Consider the following 23,021-nt stretch of genomic DNA (forward strand, 5'->3'; position numbering starts at 1 on the left):
ATTTCTTCACCAAAACGTTCCCATATCATTTCACTTTTTTGCCTTTTATTTCTATAAATTAAAATTACTTGAATAAACAGTAAAGCAAGAATTTCGCGGAAAGTGGCGAACTAAATGCTTCCAATGCAATGAAGTTTCCTAAGCATATACAAAAAATACAAATGGACAAAAGAAATCTCTTTTGAGTTTCCTTTTCATGGAGTTTAGTTTAGTTTTTTTTTTTTGGGTATTATCCCCACCAGCTTCATAATCAAAAGTAGCACGAATTGTTTTCCTTTCCATGTTATAGATCCTGAGGTGTAATGTTACACATGGTCGTACTGTATATAAATATCGTGTAGTTATTTAAAAAAATATTTAATATTAAAAAATTAATTTTATTTCATTTATATATATCGTATTTATTGACTTTTCAAAATAATTATATGGTCTTTGCACGCAATTACAAATATCATTTATTTACAAATAATTATCATATTAAATCTCCTTAATTTATAAATTTATTTTGTATTTATATTATACACAAACTATTTTTGTTGATTTATTATATTTGGGTCTTGGATTCGACCCATATTGCATAACTTTGTGTGACGCCCCCAAATTCCGTTTGGGATCGGACGGACATTTGAAGCGTCGAGACATGCAACACAAGGTTACCTGCCCCCGTTCATGACATATAAAATGCAATATTCCTAACATGCATCAACAATATACAATATTCGCAGCGGATAAATTTTTTCTTTAGCAATACTATGCACCAAATTGAAAATATCCCAAATGTTTAAAACATACTTCATACATAAAAATCATCGAACAACTAAGATCACAACACTAGTCCAAAATGGTTATGATCCAAAAAGTAGTAGAGATACAACTCAATCGTACAAGTAGTAATTTACGTTAATTACTATATCAATATTTATGTCGCACCGTCACTTAGTCAACCGTGTCTAGTTGATCAGCTCCTGATTCTCCTTCAGATCCTGTAACAAGATCTACCATTTGGGGGGAATGGTAGTTGGGACTACCAAAGTGATATTTGATTACAAATCTCAGTAAGTTAACAAAAAACTTCCACACAAACTAATGATGCATGGATGACAGTAAAAGCATAAATGCATAATCAAATTCATAAGTAATTAAAGCATAACTTGGAGTACAACATAGCATAATTGACATAACTTAAATTGAAACATGAACTGAACTTGATCTGAAACTTGACTTAGCATGAACTTGCTTTGAAACTTGAATTAACATGAAAAATACATACTCCACAGTTGTTATGGCCCCATGTATTTTACGTGTAAATACATACTCCACAGTTGTTGTGGCCCCATGTATTCTACGCAAACTTGACTTAACATGAAAAATACATACTCCACAGTTGTTGTGGCCCCATGTATTCTACGCAAACTTGACTTAACATGAAAAATACATACTCCACAGTTGTTGTGGCCCCATGTATTATACGTATAAATACATACTCCACAGTTGTTGTGGCCCCATGTATTCTACACAAACTTGACTTAACATGAAAAATACATACTCCACAATTGTTGTGGCCCCATTTATTCTACCTGTAAATACATACTCCACAGTTGTTGTGGCCCCATGTATTCTACGCATCACAATTGTAGTTAAATACATACTCCACAGTTGTTGTGGCCCCATATATTCTACACAAACATAATGTACTCAAGATGAAACGTGACTGGAATACAAAAGGACTGAAGCCCTGACGTAACATAACGTGACTTGAACATAACTTGAAATACATGACCAACTTGAGACAGAAACATTTCGTAACATGGCATAACATATAATAGACAACATATTTAACATGACATATTTGCAACAATAAATATTACATGACTTGACATACATGTAATAGATGGCATACTTAGCATGACGTACTTGTAATGTACAGTAATACATAACAGAATATATTATGTAACAGATAAAAATTGATGACAGAATAAATTCTGTATAATAGACAATTACGTGATAACTTGGCATGGCATGACATATATGATAACACACATACATACACTGTAGTTCCTTTACTTAGCACACATACACAGTAGACTGCTAGTAAGTTAAAAGCTAACTTACCTCGATCTCCGCGTTTCTTATAAAACTTCAAGTGCGATCACGAGGAACTGTAATTAGTGATTCTAAAAGTTAGAACTAAATCACTAAAAATTTGAAATATGAAAAATACTAACTTAAAGAGTTTTACTCTCTACATGTGGAAAAATGACCGTTTTACCCATAACTTAAGGATTTTGCATACTAACTCAAAAAGTTTCTAAAATTTACATTTCTCATGTAAATTTTGTCCTAAATTTAAATATCAACTCAGAAAAATTTAAAACAAAACATAACTATGAATAACACACTATGGCCGAAACATCCATAGGCCATTTCCCTTGATTTTTGTTGCAATTCCTTCCAACTTCAAAACTCATGCTTAAACCAAAATTTTGCAACAAACATCTTCCAATCCTAAATTCAAAACCATATTTAAAACATCCATTTGGAAAAAGCTAATAATTAACACCAAACTTTTTTGTAAAAAGATCCAAGCACTTGAATCACAAGTTTTGACCTTAAATCAAAACATCTCCAAGAATTTCAAAAAATCAAATCTTACTTCTAACATATTCATAATATCATCCTAACATCAACCATGCTTTAAATCATCAAACTAAAGTCACCAAAATCACAAAATAACATTTGGAGTTTTTGGTTTTACACTTAGTCCAAAAAAAGAAACTTTTTCCTCAACTAGTTTTGATAAATCTCTTGATTTATGACTTATAAATATATGATCTTCAAACCAAACCAAACCATTACATGGTTTAAAAAGATGTCCTAAAACATATATAAGCTTCTAATTCAAGATCACATGGTTAGAAATTAACCAAAACATAAATTTAGCCAAGAATATCCACACTTTGGCTTATCTGAATATCTCTTTGCATAAAATTTCATATATTTGAAACTAACATCAATTATATTCAAAATAATAATATAACATGTATATAAGATGTTTAGGATCCTCCAATAAAATTATCAAAGTCATTAGAATAGGTTTAGACCACCAAAGAGTTAAACTTTCTCAAAACAGAAACTGTTTTTCTTCTTCCAGTTTCTAAGTTTCTAAATCTAAGAAAATATTTCATCAAAACCTTTAATCATGCAAAAATCCTCAACCAATAGTCACATATACATGTTAACAATACTCCATAAAAATTTTGGATCAATATCTATCCATTAGCTTGGTCAAAAACTCAAAACTATAACATATTCTCCAGTTTATCTCCCAGAATGACCTTTCTATAGTTTACACAATATTTGACTGACCAAATGATCTTCAAATGGGGAAAATAAGATATCCATGTAAACTAGACTAAAAAAGGAACAACTTATATGAATGAGACTTTATGATAAAATACTTACAAAAGCTTCGAAATGGGTGTACAAAAGACCTCCTAAAAGCTGTCCGAGAGAGAGTGTTTGATATTCTTTCAATGGAAAGTGTAAATGAAGATAATTTCATGGGGAGATGTGGCTGAAGATACTTATGGATGAGATATGGAAGAGATGAGGCTGGAGTTGAGAGTTGAGTGTAGTTTTCTCCTACCCAAAAAAAATCTATAAATGATTATTTTATAATATTCTATCCAATAATATCTAAAAAAAAATCAACTTAAGATATTTTTATCTAATAATATCTATCAACTCAAAATATTTTTACCCAATAATATTCACGAAAATTACCTCAAGATATTTCTTTTTATCCAATAATACCTACAGTTTTGAACAGACGTTTTGTCCGAAAATATGAAAAAATATTATTGCGCCACAAGACTTTAAATAATCCTCCGAGTCTAATGGCACAAACCATAATACATTTTGACACTTCTAACTATCTCCAATAATCAAAAATACACTTATGATACCATAGTAAATAATAACACTAACTATATAGTTAGACAAAAACCTATACGATTAATGGATTCGTGAAAACTTATGAGGTTTTCACGAGGTTCCTAAAGTTAATAGAAATTTCACAATTGAATTTCTAGCGGGCTGTTACACTTTGCATCGGGCTTTTAAGCCCCAACATTACCAGTTATATTGGTATTACGATTTTCTGAATTTGGACTTTTTTTTAATCATTGTCATTTGGAATTATTATTTAATTAAATAGAAGAAAGTGTAGAGTTATAATTTGAGTTTAAGATTTTTATTTTAATATTATGTAAAATTATCATCCATATTAAAATTTTAAGTTAATAAAAATAAATAGATTTTATTATTTATATTTACGTGTTACTACATTTTATTCCATGTTAATTACTGATTTGTTAAAAAAAAAGAAGAAGAAGAAGAAGAAGAAGAAGAAGAAGAAGAAGAAGAAAGGCACAGAATTTATCTGTAGGATGCAGCATTCTCCTGCCAGCTGCAGAGTGCCCATGCCACGAATCCAACCGCCCGTGACTCGTTTAAAATCGACCTCGTGAATAACAAGCAGCCATCATTACTTTTTCCGAGTACAAGCTGAAGAACTTTGTACCATTACTCACTCTCAAATCTGAGGCTCTTAAAGTATCCTTATCCTCATTTGCATAAATCGGCTTCAATTTTTGCTAATTCCCTGCTATTTCCTTTCAAATTGTTAATGTAGACGCATCTAAGGGAGATTTGGACAATGAGTAAGTTAGAAGTTAAAAAAATGTATTATTAAAATATTCTTTTTATATTTAAATTTAAAATATCAAATTATTTATTATATTTTATATAAAATTTTTAAAAATTTATAATAATTAAATGGGATAAGTTGAGATCAACTCTAAATCCAAACAGATTTAAATATTCTAAATTGTATCATAGCTGCTGTTATGTGCATAGTTTCAAGAGGAATGTTTTATGCATTAATTACCAAATGAATGACTGCATAGTCAAAATTATAATTTTTTTTTTTTGTTTGATACACAATATATAAATACAATTATCAATCCTGGACCTCCTGGCTAAGTGCTTGGTTAGTTCGATCTAAGGCATGATCTGTTGTGCTATGGGCATAGTTTCTTGGTGGGGAATGCTTCATTTTAGTTCCAAATTAATCTAATGTAATTGCAAACACTAGTAGTGTTGGGCGTAGTTTTTTATGATTAATGTCTTTGTCCTTTGTTTTTTCTTTGGCTCGTACATGTACACAAAATGCTTTACTTTTTTGTTGCTTTTCCTCTCAACCCATGTCGCATGCGCATACAATCTACTGGAAGGTGGGGCGCTCACAAACAAATGGTGGCATGCACCAACCATGGTAGTTTCTGTTCATATGGTACGCATGCCTTCGTCAATGAACTCTGCAGCCCACAAGTCTTCCACATCTCCTATATGCTAGGGATCCTCAAAGACAATCTCTCTCTCTCCCTCTCTCTCCCTCTAAGTCTTTTGTTCTCCATCTAACTAAATGTTAAAGATGGGTGAAGGTCATGAAGGTGTCACAAGTCCTTTCATGCTTTTCCACGGCTTTCTTGAACTTCATCTCCTTGACTCTCCTGTCCAGCATCTAGATGGAGCGCACGTACAAGTTCAAGAAAGCTGTGGGAGAACATGGTGAGCCTGGACTTTGCTTTGCATCCGGTTCTGGTTTTACCCTAATACTATTTTTCTTTAGATTTAAATTATCTAGACAGACTTTCTTTCTTGTATATAATTAATGGTTTGTATCTTTCTTCTTCTTCTTTTTTCTACCTTTTCTCTTTGGATAAGTTCTCATTTATTCTCTTCAAATTCCACACCCACTGTTCATTTATTTTGTTTCAATCCATGTTTCATTTCAAATAAAGGGTTCATTTGCTTACATCTTACACAAGTGAATACAATTCAATGAATCAAACGAGCTAGGATCGATGCGTCATGTGTTTATCTTTATGTATCTTCTTTTCATTTATCATCAGACAATGAAGTTCTTCCACATCATGTTTCTCTCTGCAAGAAAGAGCATATTCTGGTTCATTAATGTTTTGTTGCACCAACCCTAACTCTATATGTAGCTTCAACTATATATTAATCAATCTAAACATTTTTTATTCTTTATTTCTCTTCATTATCTATTTCATTATTATTTTTACAAATTTATTTTCACTTGCCTAATGCTTTGTTTCATCTTTGCTTTTAGTGGTGAAAAAATCCCCTTAATTATAAGAGTACTCCCAATGGACGCTTCAAAATATAGTTTTTTTAAAAATATGAAAAAATTAAAAATTGTCGTTGCAGCCTTGGGTTTCTCAAATTTTTGTATATTTTTTTGAAGTAATTTAAAACAAAACATACTTTTTTCTCTATTTTTTATGTTATATTTTGAATCAATGTTAATTTTAGTTTAATTTAAAATAGAACATAATGTTGTGAGATTGTACACGGAGGATATTGCAAATATTAAAAGATGCGAGAATATTATTGATAGTTAGAAAAAATATTTGAAATGAATAAAAAATATTAAAAAGTATAACATTAAAATGATATGAAGAAAAATAGATAAGTTGATGTATGGTATATTGTTAAAAAAAAGGTTTTGATCATGCATTTTAAAAGATAAGATGAAGAATCTATTGGGAGTGTTCTAAGGGACGGAATTGGACATAGAATTCTCAAAAGTCTCAAAATTTGTTATAATTATATTCTCAAACATAACTCAATTAACACAAAATATTTTTCAATTTTAAATATTTAACTTTTTCATATAATCATTACCTAAAAATTATCCAAACACAAAAATCAATACTACTTTTACAAATTTCAAAACAAAGCAAAAATAATAATAATAATAATAATAATACAAATTTTACAAACTTTAAAACAAAAATTATATTCAAAATTTTTTTTTTTTAACTTTATAATACTTTTATTCAACTTTTTCTTTCTTATTTTTCAAAACCCATGAATAAAACATTTTAAATCAAATAATAGTATTAACATAATTATGAAATGCTCTAAGTGTCCAAATAAGCTCTTAGTAATTATAAAAATATTTTCATAACATTCTTATTTTGAATTTTAATTTTTTATAGGTTATTTTTGTCATATTAAATGTGGATAGACGCATTGCAATCACCCTAACATACGAGATAACATTGCAAATATTGAAATATACGAGATATTACAAATTGTTGGTAATTAATTAGAAGAAATATATAGAAATTTTTATTATAAATGAAATTTATATTCAAATGATATAGATATTAAATAGATAAAACTAATATATAAGTACGTATACGTAACAGCCATTAATTAAAATAGATAAAGTAACTTTTTCTTAGCTAAATAGATAAGAATTGGGAATGCTAGCTCTAAAAGCTCGATCGAGCGACTATTCCTATATCTAATATTATATATTTCAATGAGATAATTAAAACTTAAATCCACGATTCAAACTGGTGTATTAACAAGTTGGAAAAATATAGTTGCAAGTATAGTTGTGCACTAATCTGTGCACCAATGTGATGTGATTGGTCAAAAAGTAGATTTTATTGAAAACAGTGTTAATTTAAATTTTAAGTATGAATAAATCAGTATTGGTACACAGATTAGTGTACAACTGTGCTTGTATGTAGCAAAACTCTAACAAGTTATATATAATCGGAGTAAAAAAGTAAATTTTTACATACTTATTTTGAATTAATTAAGTGAAAAATTAAAATTAAAATAAAAAACAATCCGACAAACAATATAAATAAATATTTAGAAGAACAAATAACGAAACTTGTTTTAGAGATTTTGAGAACTTTGTATGATTTATTTATTTATTTTATTTTATTTTAATAAAAATTTTACATATTTTATTAATATGATTAGATGATTCATTTTTTTAAATAAAAAATAATTATTTTAATTAATTACATCAATTACTATATATAAAATATACTTAATTATAAGTATCATAACTCTATTTAATTCAGCGCAACATTTGGTGATAAAATGCGATGCAGTTACCGACTAAATTCCACGAAACACGGCAGCGCCGTTAAACGGAATCAAGTGGGATCCACAAAAGAAATCGAACGGTCCAAAATCCCCACCTTGAAGGTGGGGTGGGCTCTATTAAGATGGGTTCGGTGGTCCATCAAACAATTATTATTATTATTATTATTATAAATATATAATATTAAGATGGACCCCGATGACTAAAAGAGGTCCAAAATCCAAAAATCCAGCTATTTTTTTCTTTCCCTCGTTCAGATTTACTTCATTCGCCGCCTACCATTGTCCTTCCCATTCACGACAACCCCCACCCAATACAAAGAAAAGGAAAGAAATAAAAGAAGGCCTAGCCCCTTTAGGGTCCATTAGGGTTTTTTTTTTTTTGTTCTCAAAGCTCTGAACCTTCCATCCGTTCAAAAAAAGCTCAAGCCCATCAACTTCGTCTTCTACCTCCCTCTACTTCCTATTATTTGAAATTTAATTTTTTTTCTGAATATTTTTCATCTTTAAAATTTTAACAAAACGAGACCAAAAATAACGAAATTTCAAAACCCTAGATTCGGAGTTTCATCGAGGGGTCTTTTCGATATACGGGTCCTCGTTTCATTGTAAGAATTCCTGACCTTTTTTCTTTAATTTGTCTTTTCTTTCATTGTTGATTGATTATGTTGAGTTTTTTGTTTCCTCTTCGTGTTTCTGTGATTATTGTGGCTCTTTTCGGTTATTCAATTTGTTTTTGGCCGTGTGGTGGTTTTCATAGTTAGGTTTCTTGGTTTTTCCAAGTTATTGTTTCTAATCCATGTCTTGCTCTCTTGGTTCAGTTTCTGTAGCTTGTGTTGGAGAGTTTTAGGCCGATATATCCCTGTGTATGTATGTACTTATAGGTTCGACTGATTGCGAAGGGGATGATTGTGCCGTTTTAGGGTTTAGAGGTTTTAAGTTTGGGTTGAAGCTCGTTGCCGATCTGAGTTGCGAGCGTTTAGAACAAGCGTTTCTTTTGGAAGATGTTTGTAAACACCTAAACTTCCTCCAAATTACTCTCTGTGGGGTCTAAAGATAGAAGTTTCTCCATAAGGGTCTTGAGATTCCATGGTTCGAGTAAATTAAAATATATGTCCAATGGGCTCCTTTTGATGGCCCAAAATATTCGCCGTGTCCAAAACACGAGATGAGTGCATATTTTGCCAAGTATCAATCTTCTCTACTGTATGCCAATGAAAAATGGGGCTTTTATTTTTATTTTTAAGTGTATTTAATGACCAATCTGCCCCTGAGCTGTAGCTCAGGTGGTTATGGCATGAGATAGTGTTACATACAGAAGGCTCTGAATATTTTCGTCCCTTAAAAAAGAATAATGAAAAGAAGAATGGAACTATCAACTTGCATGGAAAGTGCTGAAATCGCTATTAACGTGCACATGTATGCATTAAAGTTTTATAATTCTATTCTAACTAGTGTGTCCTAACTAGTGTGCTCATTAGACCTCTCTCTCAACAGCCAAACTCATTGTGATGTTTCTCTGCCCTGGCCAGTGGCCACGTTTGTGTCGAGCTTAAAGTCCAAGAATTAATTATCTATCCTTTTTTTAATTGTACATGACTCATTCACATCGACAATCACCCATTCTACTAATATGGACATGTTGATTCTGCTATATTTATGACTATCTGTTCTGTTTTTTATAAGTATTTTTTTTTTTTTAATATACAACTTGGAGGGGGTTTCAAATCCAGGTTTTTCATTAGGAGAACCGGGCCATATGCCATCAGGCCATCAGACTCTTGGCTTTTTATGATAAGTATTTATGAGTAATCTTTTCTTGACGTGCATTCATGCATGGTTATTCTGTCTACTTAGACTGGTATTTGACTTCTTAACATATTGGTCATCTATTTCTGAAGATTTGTGTAGCTTTTTATTTCTTAATCCAGGCATCATTTTACTTATTTGCAGTTTTTGAGATTGAGATAAATTGTTGAGAAAAGTTTTTTATTTTTATTTTTTTATAAAATAAATTGTTAAGAGAAGTTACTTGTAAATTTGGATTATTGTCTTGGAAAAAATATATAATGGTGGTTTATTGCTATGGCATTTTTTTCCTTTTACCTTTTCCTTTCATAGTTTATTTTATTACCTTTTCTTTTCTTTTCTCTTGCATCTGGATTATCAGCATGTTACGTTGAACTGCAACAGACTGGTCTTTAGTATCCCACTTCTCTGGGTTGTTCCCATAGATATTCTCACATCAACCATCTTTCTCAGACTTCTCAGTGTCAAATGATATATGTAACTTATTGTACATGAGTACATATTTCACCTTAACTAGTTGTTTGAGAAATTATTTGTGTTCTATACCTTCCAAACTTTTTTATTTTTTATTTTGGCTTTAATGTGTTAATTCATCTTTCTAGATTCTAAAATTAGTCTTAATGACTTTTGTGCTACTTTCAGTAGCAATTAATTTTGTAATTTGGCTCTTTCTTGTATACTTCCTGCATACTCGGGCATTGCCTATTTACGTGGTTCGATAAAATCTCTTTTACCTATCAAAAAAAAAAAAAGGATTCTAAAATTATGTTGGAGCCTTCAGTTTTTTTCCCTTTCTGGAAATTACATTTTGCTCCTCCAAGCTACCTTTGTATTTTTATTCTGTATCATATACTACCAAAACTGCCAAATTGCACCATAAATGACCAGATTTTGGCAATTTGTCTCATCGATCAAGATTTGATTGTTAAGATCAATAAAAATGGGACATATAGCACAATAATAACAGTAGTATGTGGGTGAAAATTGCCAAAATCTGGTAGTTTATGGTGCAAATTGACAACTTGAGTCGTTTAGGTTACACATTGAAAAAATACTGGTAATTGGGGATGCACAATAATGTAATCTGAGGCTTAACTGGCCCAAAAAGAATGCTGTCTTTTGCATCTGCATTTGCCCTGGGTCATTGATGAAAGGTCCCTCAAATCATTTGGAGGGAGTTGTAATTTTTTTTCTTACTAGGCAATTCGGAGGGCACAATAGGAGCCCTAGTAGGGGGATTGAACCCCAGCATTGTACCCCCATGGCTCGTAAAGACTGAGAGTAGTGCCATTTGGTCCATAGGCAATTGGCTAGAGCTACTTGTAATTGAAACATCACTTATGTTCCTTAATTGAGAACTGTGGGCCACATGGAACTCAGGTCGTAGCTTCTTCGTTTTTAATGTGACAAATTTGATTTGTGGTTATTATTGTTTAAGAGGATGAAATAATTGGAATTAATAGCAAATTAGTGGGATTGGTTTGAATATTGAATCCTGTTGATGTACATGGGGTCATCTTTCAAAGCCTTACCACTTGTTATCTACTGCAGGATCACAGCTGATCCTTTGATCCCTTTTCTTTTTTCAAAGACATTCATTTCTTTCAATTATATGCTTTCTCACGTTCAAGGGTTAACTCATTTTGACATGTTCATGCGGGAGGCCAGAGGATGAATCCTTTTTGATCGTGTGTACCATATATCTTCATTACACAGAATGCACATTGTCCTTTTGCTTTGAAACGGTGCACAATTGGTTGGGTTCTTTGTGAAATATGGCTGTTGAATGCCAAATTATGATAATTATCCTCTTTTTACCTATGATAGTAGTGCATATTTTACACCAAATATATTTTTCTTCACTGTTGAATATCAACTTATTCATGCCCTTTCTAATGCCATGCTCTTACTTTTTAGGACACCACCTTCCATGGAGATAGATTACCCAAATACTCCCACTGAGAACTATGAGCCACTGTGTTCAGAAGCTCCACCTAATAAGCGTAGGAGAAAGAAGTCTATTGTCTGGGAACACTTCACAATAGAAACTGTTGGACCTGGATGCACAAGGGCATGCTGTAAGCTGTGCAAAAAGTCTTTTGCATACATTACTGGTTCAAAGCTAGCAGGCACTAGCCACCTTAAACGACATATTGCCTTGGGAATCTGTCCAGTATTCCGCCAGAAAAATCAGCAATCTCCATATACTCCAGGCTCCAGAACTGGGGGTACTGGAAGTGGTACTGATCCACCAAAAAAACGTCACCGAGCAACTCATGGATTGGCAAGCATCCCTTTTGATCAAGACCGTTGCAGCAAAGAGATTGCTAAGATGATCATGCTGCATGACTATCCACTTCACATTGTGGAACATGCCGGTTTCAATGACTTTATTCGGACTCTTCAACCTCAGTTTAATAATCTGAGCTTCAAAACTGTTCAGGAGGATTGTGTGGCTGTGTACCTAAAGGAGAAGCAAAGCCTACGGAATCTTATAAGTGGAATTCCTGGATATGTCAGCCTTACATTGGATTTATGGACTTCAAATCAAACTTTAGGCTATGTTTTCCTAACAGGGCATTTCATTGATGGTGATTGGAATCTACAGCGTCGGATCCTTAATGTCGTTATGGTACCTTCTCCTGAATCAGACTATGCTTTCAATCAAGCGGTTGTGGCCTGCCTATCTGATTGGCATTTAAAGGGTCGGCTGTTTACCCTTGCAGTGGATCAATCCTTTTCAAATGAAACTTCAATGGGAAATTTAAGAGGCCTTCTTTCTGTTAGGAATCCACTCATGCTCAATGGTCAGTTACTGATAGGAAACTGCTATGCTCGAGTCCTTAGTCGTCTTGCACAAGATGCGCTGGGGGCAATGAGGGAGACAATCCAAAAACTTCGGGAGAGTGTTAAGTATGTGAATACTTCAGAATCACATAAAGAGAAGTTTATTGAGCTGAAGCAACAACTTCAAGTCCCTAGCTCAAAGGACCTTTCAATCGACGACCAAACTAAATGGAACACAACTTACCATATGCTAGTAGCTGCCTGTGAATTAAAGGAAGTCTTCAATTGCTTGGATACCGCTGATCCTGATTACAAGATATCTCCATCAATGGATGAGTGGAAACGGATAGAAACTCTCTGCACATACTTGAAGCATTTGTTTGATGCAGCTAACATCTTAACTAGCCCAAGCTATCCGGCTACCAATACATTTTTCCTTGAAGTTTCTAAACTTCAAATAGAGCTGACACATGCAGCCACGAGCCAGGATCCCTTTGTTAGCAACTTGATCAAACCTTTACAAGAGAGATTTGATAAATATTGGAAAGATTGCTACCTGGTATTAGCGATAGCTGTAGTTTTGGATCCAAGGTTCAAAATGAAGTTGGTGGAGTTCACCCTGACCAAGATCTACGGTGAGAACTCTGACTCATGGATGAGGGCTGTTAAGGATGGTGTTCATGAACTCTTTCTAGAGCACATTGCGCAAGCACTTCCTCTACCGGCACTTGAAGAAGGTAATGAGGGTATCACCAAAACAGAGACACAGCAAGAAGGATCTCAAGAAGGAAACCATGTTTCTACCGTGGACGGGCTTTCAGATTTTGAAACCTATATCAATGAGATCACAAGTAGCCAGCACATGAAGTCAGAACTAGATCAGTACCTGGAAGAGTCTCTTTTGCCTCGCGCACAAGAATTTGACATTTTAGATTGGTGGAAATTAAACAAACTGAAGTACCCAACCTTATCAAAAATGGCTTCTGATGTTTTGTCGATACCAGTTTGTACTGTTTCCCCCGACTGTGTCTTTGACACTGAAGTAAGAAAGATGGATAACTACAGGAGTTCGTTGCATCCTGCGACACTAGAGGCCCTTATTTGTACCAAGGATTGGTTTCAGTCTGGATCATCATCATCACAGTCATCAACTCATGTTTCTAATGCGATTGTGAAAATGGAATTTTAGGTTTGGGTCCCATGTCCTTGCTTTTTTATGGTATTTAGGTCTTTAACAATCGTATCTCTCTGCCCCTCTATGCATGGGATTTTTACAGTTCAGGATTTTATGGTGTCACACTCTAGGCCGCGCTTGTATAATTCTTGGAATTAACTGAATTACGTGCAAGATGCCTCTTTCGCTTTAACGTTATTATGATTCTTTTAACGCTTTGTCCATGTTTGGTTAGATTTGTATATATGGGTATGCATGTATTCAAACAGCCTCTCAATAATTTCATATGATTTTTTCCTCTTTGCTAATGGCTCGGAGAGGCAGATAGAATTAGGTGCAGCCTCCACCGCTGTGGTCCCTTGCCACTTTCTTTCTTCTGAACATAATGGCGAGGAAGATGTATGAGCAAGCCACTCTTTCATGAAGAGGGATCGGTGGTGGAAGGTGGGGGGATATTGCTGGCAGGAGCGGAATCAATGCTCAGCCTGTTTTATGTCAAAGAAGCACGATAGAAGAACTGCATTTCTGTATGCCAAACAGCAATGTTCCAGACAACCCGAATCCTTTATCAGATGACTAATACTAGAATGTCCGGAACGGGACAGGTAGAATGGAAATTATGGAATCAATGTTATGGCAAAAATCTGGGAATCTGCAAACTGTTGACATCTTCTCTTCATTTTCCTGTCGCGTAAATCGTAATCAGGACTTACAAAAACCGGCATGAAAAAGAAGTAATATATTGACAAGAGAGAGAAGCACGGCAGACACATAGTGACGGTGTACTACGGAGCCCCCTCCAACTGTGAATCGCAATCGGTCGATATATATCATACTAACCATTATACCTAAAGCCATTGAACCTATCATCCATAGACGGTGATCTCATTTTCCTTCAACTCGAACCTGGGTCGAGTACTGGAAGCCTACAATGCAAACTGATTGATTTATCAGTCTGACGGGAACCAGCAATGAAGAACTGAAATATCACCGTCAAGCAAGCACCCTGTGGAGCAATCCCATAGAAAGCACAGTCTGGCTTGGCCAAGTGACAATGGAGACTCTTAGCAAAATGCTTCACATTCACTTGCACAGATTGGGCATCTCCCCTTGAAATTGCTCTCACCGACCGAGTCTGAGCACTCAGATTTCTATCTTCAGCTGGTTCATCTGATTGCTCTCCTATGACCAACAGTTTCCGAAACTCAGCACCAAGCGTGATTAATGTTGTGGAAATCTGCACGTAAAGATCCCCATATTTGCTAATAGAGACGTCTAGCAAATCGCCAACATGCTTCAACCGATCCACAAAGTTCTGCAACTGATTCAGATCTTGAACTTGAACCAGCGTCTGAGGCAAATCTTGAGCCATATCAAGGGCAGTTTGAAGTTCAAGAACTTGATCTCTAGATAAGGGTTTTGATATAGGTACATCTTGAATTACTGCAGATTTATAACCCTTGGTTTCAAAGGTCAGGAAAGGCATTGGTTGAGTACAATTCGGAGGTAGCTTTTTCACCAGTTTAATCTGGAGACGGTTCTGAGTGGGCCCACTTCCAAATTCAGTACAAATACTGACACTACTACGAATGGCACGGTGGAGAAGTGAAATGTCTACAGCAAAGGCAATGCGATTCTCATTCTGGCTGGAGATGCGGTAGTCATCAAAGAGAGCTTCTTTACGGAACTGGGCAATGGATTGAACTTCGTCACCGTTGAGGAGGTTGTGAAGGAACATTGTGTGGTCTCTGGTGAGGTAGAGATGGCATATCTTCCCCATCTTGTCTAGGGCTGGTAGGAACCTCTTCTCTAAGAGATTCACACCATTTTCTGTGAGGTATGCCTTGAACTTCATACCTCTATAAAAATAATAATAATAATAATAATGGTAAGAACTTCTAATTCAAAAAACCATCATCAAAAGCAGAAAGATATAAGTTTGCATGCAAAACCATTCTAGACATGTAATTATATTCTCTGCTACGTGCATAAGATAAAATATTAATCCACCGATAATACAATCACAGCATATAACTGAAAAGAATTTCATCTTTGAAAGTCTAACACAATAAATGGCATTTCAACTATGGAGCATGGCTCATAAAAATGCCAGCGCCTTGCTTGGAAAGAAAGAAATAAATAAACAACGTCAAAAAAGCAACATGGTCCAAAAACACCCATTTAGTAGCATTCATGATCCTTAGCCATGATTCCTATTCCTTAAGAGTACTAAAAACACTAATTTCTATTGAAAACTCCAGCATAATATATGAAAAAACTAATTTACAACTACTAATCCTGTATTGATATCTGTTTCGTAAATCGCCCCAACTAGACCATCCAAACAAAACGGGATGGTTCGAGTGAGCACCATTGTTTTTTCAATTACCATATTGTTAAAGAAATGCATATTCATCGAATAAGCAAAATATAGAATTCTATTAACACAGTCGAAGACCAGATTAGACTTTCCTTGGGACATAAAAAATAGTTAGATCTGTAAACTCTATTCACAATTTGGTCCATTTTTCTTGTCTTATAACGACAATTTTGTCAGCAACCAAAAGTAATATATTATTTGAACTCTGTTTGGCTGCCTAGAAAGTATAAAGAACACTTGAAAAGAAAGCAAGACAAATAGAACGCTTTAAGAAAAGCAAAATTTTCGAGTGAAGAGTTCAAAAGAAAGATAAAATTTGCGGAAAAAAAGGGAATAATCGGTTTTAGAGATCTTCAATTTTCCCTATATTTTCTCTGGAATCAAACAGGACTGGGAGAAAAGGAGAACGAGAGTCAGTAAGCTCACCTTGGGCGGGTTTGGGAGCGAAGAGGAAACTGAAATTTTGAGGGTTTGGGAGAAGTGAAACGAGAAATATAAAACTCGGTTTTATTGAAGCAGAACATGAAGCGGCATCCTTATTTTGAGATAGTCCGGACTTTTGACTCGTGTATATTTGATATTTGCATTTGAATTTCGCAAGTAGAGCGTAATAATTTAAAAAAAATTAATAAATATATATATAAAAAATTAATTTTTTAATAATAAATTATACTCTTTTTTAAAATTATTGTACAATTTGTATACTCTAGGAATGTATATAATATTATTCAATTTTATAAGATTGTGAAAATTGTTATTTTTAATTTTTTTATATCAACTTATGAATAGTATTTTACTTTTATTTCACTATTTAAATGTTACTCGTCAACTTCTTATTTTTTGTTTTAAATACGAGAATTTAAGAACGTATAAATCACGTGCATTTTATTTTAAAAATTGGATAAATATGAGGTTTATTTGAAAAAAATATTATTTAATTATGGATCTCACATTTTTTTTTAATTCATGCTTGAGACTTAAATATTTTAAAATTATATTTAACACTACTTATTTATAAAATGAGATAATAATAAGACGAAACTATCATCAATTAGGTTGGGTGGACTCAAATTGTAGCAGTAACATTTATAGATATTATCTATCTCATAAACTCATGTATTTTATAAGTTAGATCTATTTTATAATAAAAACAATTTTATAATTAGATATACTACGTTAAAATACATTAATTTATGAATATACTTTAGTGAAATCATTAGGTGATTAAAGCATTTATGTTTTTTTAGTTGTTTGTGTTGTCCAGATGACTAACACAATGGGGGATGAATTGACTTGTATTAAAAAAATAACAATTATAAATCAAATATACAATATAAAATATAAACAAAATACGAAATAACAATAAATATAAAGAATAATGGTAAGAGAGAAGCAAACTCAGTGTTTTAACGAGGTTTGGCCCCACTGCCTACGTCCTCGCCCCAAGCTACCCCTTGAAGATTCCCAAATTCACTATTCAACCTCCTTCAGGCGGAGATAGAAACTTATTACACATTTGAATAACACCGCTACAAAAGGATCCGTGTATAACACCCTCTACATTTGCAATCATCTTACACGTGGTGATTCAACTATTCCCTGTGTAGAACACTTTCTACAAGTATGAGGGTTATATACACCTTTTTACTGATACAAGAGCTGATAGTGGATAGGTTATCAGAAAATACTTCTCAATGAGTGAAATAAGAACAATACAACGCAAATTATATCCCTCAAAATGAATAAAGATTAAGGCTCAATGCTTAGAGAAGAGAATGAAAGTTTTGAATGAATGTTGTATGCTCTGGTTGTTGTAAATGTGAAGCTCTCAAATGATCTATTTATAAGCATATGAGATTTCATATTCAAATTTAAAAAGATTCACATGTCAAAAACATCATTCACTTTTTCAAAAAAATCAAACTTAATCTTTTACTTTTGACATATGACAAAATGAACACACTTTACTTTAAAAAAAAAATCAAACTTAATCTTTTATTTTTTTGCATATGACAAAAGGAGCACACTTTACTTTTCAAAAAATTCAAACCTAATCTTTTACTTTTTGCATATGACAAAAGGAACACACTTTAATTTTCAAATATTTCAAACAAAAACATCTACATTTTGTATAAGTCAAAAAAAGCATCAATCACTTTTGAAAATATTTAAATAAAACATGCACATGTGAAAGATGACAATCAATCATATTTAATATTTTCAAAATTCAACCATTTAATCAAGGTATGCACATGTGAAAGATGACAATCAATCGTCTTTCAAAAATTTCAAAAAATTCATGCACATGTGAAAAATGTATTTTAATGTTTTATGATAAAATATTAATTTTGAACCTTAATCCTAATTTCGAATTTTTAAGAGATTTACAATATTACTTTATGACTTTAATGTGAATTTACTTCCTTCTTGCTCATACTTGTTTTCTTGATGTGCTTGACTCCATTGTGTAGACAACTTGAGCTTGAGACTTCTTTATTCTTTGAATTCATTTGTTATCATCAAAATTCATATGTAGATATATAATTATACAAAACTTAAAACCTTGGGTCAACAGTTTGCCTAATCAAATAATATAATCTAAAAAATTAGATATATGATATAAACCCTATAATATTAAAAGCTGGCAATGTGGACTTATTTAATATTGTTTTTTTGTTTTTTCCTTAGTAGACTATTAATTTAATAATATTAAAGACGATCTTAAATTCTTAATCAAATATGTATATCACGGCAATCATAAAATAACCAACTTAGATTACCCTTTATATTAGCGATATCACACGAATATTATACATTAAAAAGAGGTATTTTCTTATTATTGTATTATTTTTCTAATTATCATTCTCGCACGTGGCTTGTTATTTTTAATTCGTTTTGCACAGCAGCCAAGACTCGTTTCCTTTCCGCAATGCTATTTATCATTCTTTCACCACCATCTTTTCATAAAGTTCTCATCCATCTTTTGGCCCATCATGCACGTTGAATTGGCAAAGTAAAATCAGTGAGACTCCGGGCCCAGGCTAGTTGCCATGAACCAAGCCTGGGTTTCCTTGGCCTACAAGGAGTTCCAAACACGTGTTTCTTGTGGATCGACACAATACATCTGTGAACAGTAGATCGAAAGAAGCACCAGCAATCAATACGCTAAAGAAAAATCAATACAAGCTAGAATTATAAATTTAGTAAGAGAAACGGCAGTGTTTTAATACTATCTGCAAAATTGTTCTAGGATGGTGGAAGTACCAATTATGAACTCAAGCAAGAACAGAGAGGGTGCTGAGAATGTACAAATAAAACATTCAATCACTTTCCATGTTTAATTAATGGCTAGTCAGACATCATCAGCATCACTTCCACCAACAAGGGCTTCCTGACCTGACAAGTAGTTGCTTCCATCAGGACCCAACACCTTAAACCTGCTCCATAATAATAATATCAACGTCACTGCAAACGTTATATTGCAACCACGACAAACACTAATAGGTTACCTCTCAAGGATAAATCTTCCTTCCTTGTATTTCTGGCTTTTCTCATGTGCAGCCTCCTGAACGTGTGTTTCAAAATTAAATAGCAACCTTTGAAAAACTGAATCGAACAACTTTGAAAGCAGATCTTACATATTTCCATCCCACAATCGAGCCACACCCAACACAAAAAATGTCAACCACAGTGTGCACTCCAGTAATCATCAAGCGATCTTCTTTCTCTCCAACTGTGACATTCACACTGTCATGCATTGGGACAGCAAAATGTTAATTGGAGCATTCTTATTTATTTTTTTTATGGCAGAAAAGTTGCAAAATGTTACTTGAAGCATTCATATGAATAGTTGCAAAATGAGATGATCTATGTATAAGCATGCCTAGGATACAATGGTTATGAGATTAGCCATCTACAAGTTAACATGCCAACCATTGGGAAGCCTGTGATATCCTAGATTAGTATAGGAGAGTGGTGAATGGGATCTCACATTCAAGAGGAGGGTGAAGTTCCTTCATTAAATAATGATTTTAATGGGCTATAATTATAACAGTAGTTTAGTCTTTTAGAGTATAAACTCTGTAGCTTGGATTTTTCTCGAGACGTTACAAAATCTGGCTAGCTCAATTGCAGAGGTTCTCTCTTCTTTCCACAGGCAGGCTTTTCAACTCATCGGTGGGAATGAAGTCCAATTTTTGGCTATTTCATGGCACGCTGGTTTGGCAACGTTACATTTCCCATAGCACTAAGAGGAATGCATATTGAGAAACAGCATCTTGGAATATAGAATGACTCAGTAAATAATATGGGGGTAATGATTTATCCTCACATGCCAATAACAAATTTCCATTCAAGCAGGCTCTTGCACCAAGTTCCAACATTAAGAATGGTTAGATGAGACGAGCTCATGACTCGCATGAATCATGCAGGCATGCATAATTTTGGTTGATATCATGCTGCTATAGAGACACACTTATATCCAATAATAGTAGAATTTTATGCATCAAAATAATTTCTACTGCCTGCACTTATGTGCTCAATACTAAATAGTAACAGATGCCAAAATCAGTGGACTCTTACACATTATCAAAGAGATAAGCCTTCCCATGCTTGCAGTGGAAAGTCTGGGATACAGGAAAACAAAGGGTTAGAGCATCTTCATGGTGCCCAACATTGCAGATCTAGTAGGTCATTGAAACATAACAAGGAAGAGGGGACTAAACACACCAAGACAAAGAAAGACGACACAAAGCGTAGTAACTCCTAAAGGTCATTTCACATCTTCATATGTTGATTAAACTGATTGTTTAAAACATAAAAACGAGTTCTAAATTGGGGCAACAACGCCCGGCTCTCTGATGCGCTAGGTAATCAGAAGACAATAATATAGCCTTTAATAAGAAAAAAGAAAGACTTGTTCGCTGATAGCTATTTTCTTATACAGATAGACAGAGTAGTTAAAGCGAAACAAAATATAACAGCATAATAAAGGCTTTACGGTCAGAAGCTATCCAATGAAGAGGTAAAAAATTCGTGATTATTTTGAAGTTCAATACGGCGATGCCAAAGGCAAAGCAAACAAAATACGGAGTTTTTAAACCAAACACCTTTAAAATTGAAGGGACCTGTCTCCATTTTCCAGGTCTGGAAGTAAAATGGATCAGAAGGTTAAACTCTAAATATAACAAATATGCCATGCAACGCACACAAAATGACGGGGGTATCTTCCAATTCGTCGGGTATAAAACAGCGATAGCAAACAAATAAGACAGAAACAAAACCTTAGAAATAATGTCATCAGAAAGAGCGAGGTGTGTGCGGCAGTGCTTGCAGCTATAGATGCTTCCTTCAAGAGAGATCACAAACAGCCTTCCCATTTCTCCCCGCAAGTTCTAACCACTCCAACGCGGAATCACACTGTTTTTTCCTCTCTATCCCTTCAAAACCACCAAAAACGGATCAACAGGTTAAGAAACCAAAGAAGGGAGTTTAACAATACAAAACTGACAATTTTTTTTTTTCAAAAAAAATAAAATAAAATCGAACCTAGACAATGAAAATGATCCAAAACAAAAATCAGATAGATTAGCTATCACAATGTAGACCTTAATGACTTATATTGGACGCAGAAAATGTGCTAGGACGATCTAAAGACAGAAGATTGGGTTTTATAATTTATTAATGAACTTTACCAGAAATCAGAGAGAGAGAGAGAGATAGAGACAGAGAACGCACTCGAATCATATGATTCGGACGAGGTTGTGCGCTCTCAATGTCCAATTGTCCATGATAAAGAGAGTGGCCATTAGCTGGTATCAACTACAATTTTCCAAAGATATTCTCTATTATTATTATTATTATTTTTTTTATGGTTTCAACTTAAGAAAAGAATAATTCATTTCTGAACATTATACACAATTTTTTTTATAATAAATATATAATATATAGATAATAAATAGAATTGACTCAATTATTTTAATAAAAATAAAAAATAAAATAATATTAAAATATATAATATGGAATGATGAGCAGCATTCATCTTAACAAAAATTATCTAATTAACTTAAGATTAAGGTTAAAACAGCAATTACGAAAGTCTAATTTAAATGAATTTCTCTGTCTAAAAAATGGCAGTACTACTTTCGAAACCAATGTATTTTTAAAAAATAATGCTATCCTTGTAATTCTATTTTGAAAAATCATCTTTAATTTAAAACAGAATTATAAAATAATTGTGTTATTATTATTATTATTATTATTATTATTTTCGAAAACAAAAAACGTTAGGTGCATACCATCTTGAATAACGATACAAGAGAAATTGTGACTTAATAGTTTATTGAATTTATTTTTTGAGATTTAACTAAATAAAAAATCCATCTAAATTAGATAGTACCGATAAAAGTGTTGGGTCAAGTGATAAAGACGGTAGATTTGGAGTATGCTTCCTAGGTCTAAAGTTCAATTTTCTTTGGATGCAAATAATTTTTAGGAACCATTAGATTATGATATTTTTTTCATTAAATTAATCAAAGTGTACTTGTAAAAAATTTCTTGCTGAGGGTTTGTGCACCGTCCGGTTTAGTTGGGACGCTATTCCAAACACACCCGATGCCAATTAAAAAAAAAAAATTACAATATAAATTTAAAAATTAAATCACTTGTAAATCAAAACTTACTATATAAGCAATATGGAATGTATATTATTTACACCAACTTATAAATATAATATCTCAATTAATTTATGTTGGAATTGGATTCTGGACATAGAACAGAATACACATCTTTTGTGGTTTATAATAAAACATTGTTCATTTGTCAATTGATCCTGTATGTAACAAGAACTACACTAAAGTAAGATCCATTATTTGT

The 23,021-nt window shown here is 33.1% G+C and overlaps 3 protein-coding genes across 7 annotated transcripts; 1 reads left to right on the plus strand and 2 right to left on the minus strand.

The window, feature by feature from the left end:
- Window positions 1-8,264: 8,264 nt before the first annotated feature.
- Window positions 8,265-13,981, plus strand: LOC122284251 (zinc finger BED domain-containing protein DAYSLEEPER-like). Its single transcript, XM_043095278.1, has 2 exons — window positions 8,265-8,606; window positions 11,725-13,981. Exon 2 carries the CDS (start codon window positions 11,738-11,740, stop codon window positions 13,781-13,783), a length of 2,046 nt encoding a protein of 681 aa, XP_042951212.1. The 5' UTR covers window positions 8,265-8,606; window positions 11,725-11,737; the 3' UTR covers window positions 13,784-13,981.
- Window positions 13,982-14,413: 432 nt separating this feature from the next.
- LOC122284267 lies at window positions 14,414-16,729 on the minus strand. The gene is made up of 2 exons (XM_043095279.1): window positions 16,575-16,729; window positions 14,414-15,627 (listed from the first exon to the last, which is right to left on the minus strand). Exons 1-2 carry the CDS (start codon window positions 16,670-16,672, stop codon window positions 14,664-14,666), a joined length of 1,062 nt encoding a protein of 353 aa, XP_042951213.1. The 5' UTR covers window positions 16,673-16,729; the 3' UTR covers window positions 14,414-14,663.
- Window positions 16,730-18,906: 2,177 nt separating this feature from the next.
- LOC122284283 (protein yippee-like) lies at window positions 18,907-22,011 on the minus strand. 5 transcript variants are annotated; one of them, XR_006231694.1, is made up of 7 exons: window positions 21,755-21,904; window positions 21,431-21,586; window positions 20,730-20,773; window positions 19,787-19,895; window positions 19,658-19,713; window positions 19,413-19,585; window positions 18,907-19,272 (listed from the first exon to the last, which is right to left on the minus strand). XR_006231694.1 is itself a non-coding variant. In XM_043095283.1 (6 exons), the coding sequence occupies exons 2-6, from the start codon at window positions 21,524-21,526 to the stop codon at window positions 19,501-19,503; spliced, it is 390 nt and encodes a 129-aa protein (XP_042951217.1). In that variant the 5' UTR covers window positions 21,527-21,586; window positions 21,885-22,011; the 3' UTR covers window positions 19,289-19,500. The 5 variants fall into 5 exon arrangements, 4 of the variants coding, with proteins under 4 accessions (XP_042951217.1, XP_042951215.1, XP_042951214.1 ...); XM_043095283.1 differs by lacking the exon at window positions 18,907-19,272 and having other exon boundaries at window positions 19,289-19,585; window positions 21,885-22,011; XM_043095281.1 differs by lacking the exon at window positions 18,907-19,272 and having other exon boundaries at window positions 19,289-19,585; window positions 21,842-21,958.
- Between the last annotated feature and the right edge of the window lie 1,010 nt (window positions 22,012-23,021).

Source organism: Carya illinoinensis, chromosome 1 (genome assembly GCF_018687715.1).
Source record: "Carya illinoinensis cultivar Pawnee chromosome 1, C.illinoinensisPawnee_v1, whole genome shotgun sequence".
Taxonomy (NCBI): domain Eukaryota; kingdom Viridiplantae; phylum Streptophyta; class Magnoliopsida; order Fagales; family Juglandaceae; genus Carya; species Carya illinoinensis.

What these genes read in the sequence shown, in the direction of transcription:
- LOC122284251 (XM_043095278.1), top strand. Translation starts at nt 11,738, where the DNA reads ATGGAGATAGATTACCCAAATACTCCCACTGAGAACTATGAGCCACTG.
- LOC122284267 (XM_043095279.1), bottom strand. Translation starts at nt 16,672, where the DNA reads ATGTTCTGCTTCAATAAAACCGAGTTTTATATTTCTCGTTTCACTTCT. An exon ending in CGCTCCCAAACCCGCCCAAG is followed by an intron (nt 15,628 to 16,574) that starts GTGAGCTTACTG and finishes TTATTTTTATAG; the next exon opens with AGGTATGAAGTTCAAGGCAT.
- LOC122284283 (XM_043095283.1), bottom strand. Translation starts at nt 21,526, where the DNA reads ATGGGAAGGCTGTTTGTGATCTCTCTTGAAGGAAGCATCTATAGCTGC. An exon ending in CTGATGACATTATTTCTAAG is followed by an intron (nt 20,774 to 21,430) that starts GTTTTGTTTCTG and finishes CCTGTATCCCAG; the next exon opens with ACTTTCCACTGCAAGCATGG. An exon ending in GCTTATCTCTTTGATAATGT is followed by an intron (nt 19,896 to 20,729) that starts GTAAGAGTCCAC and finishes AATGCATGACAG; the next exon opens with TGTGAATGTCACAGTTGGAG.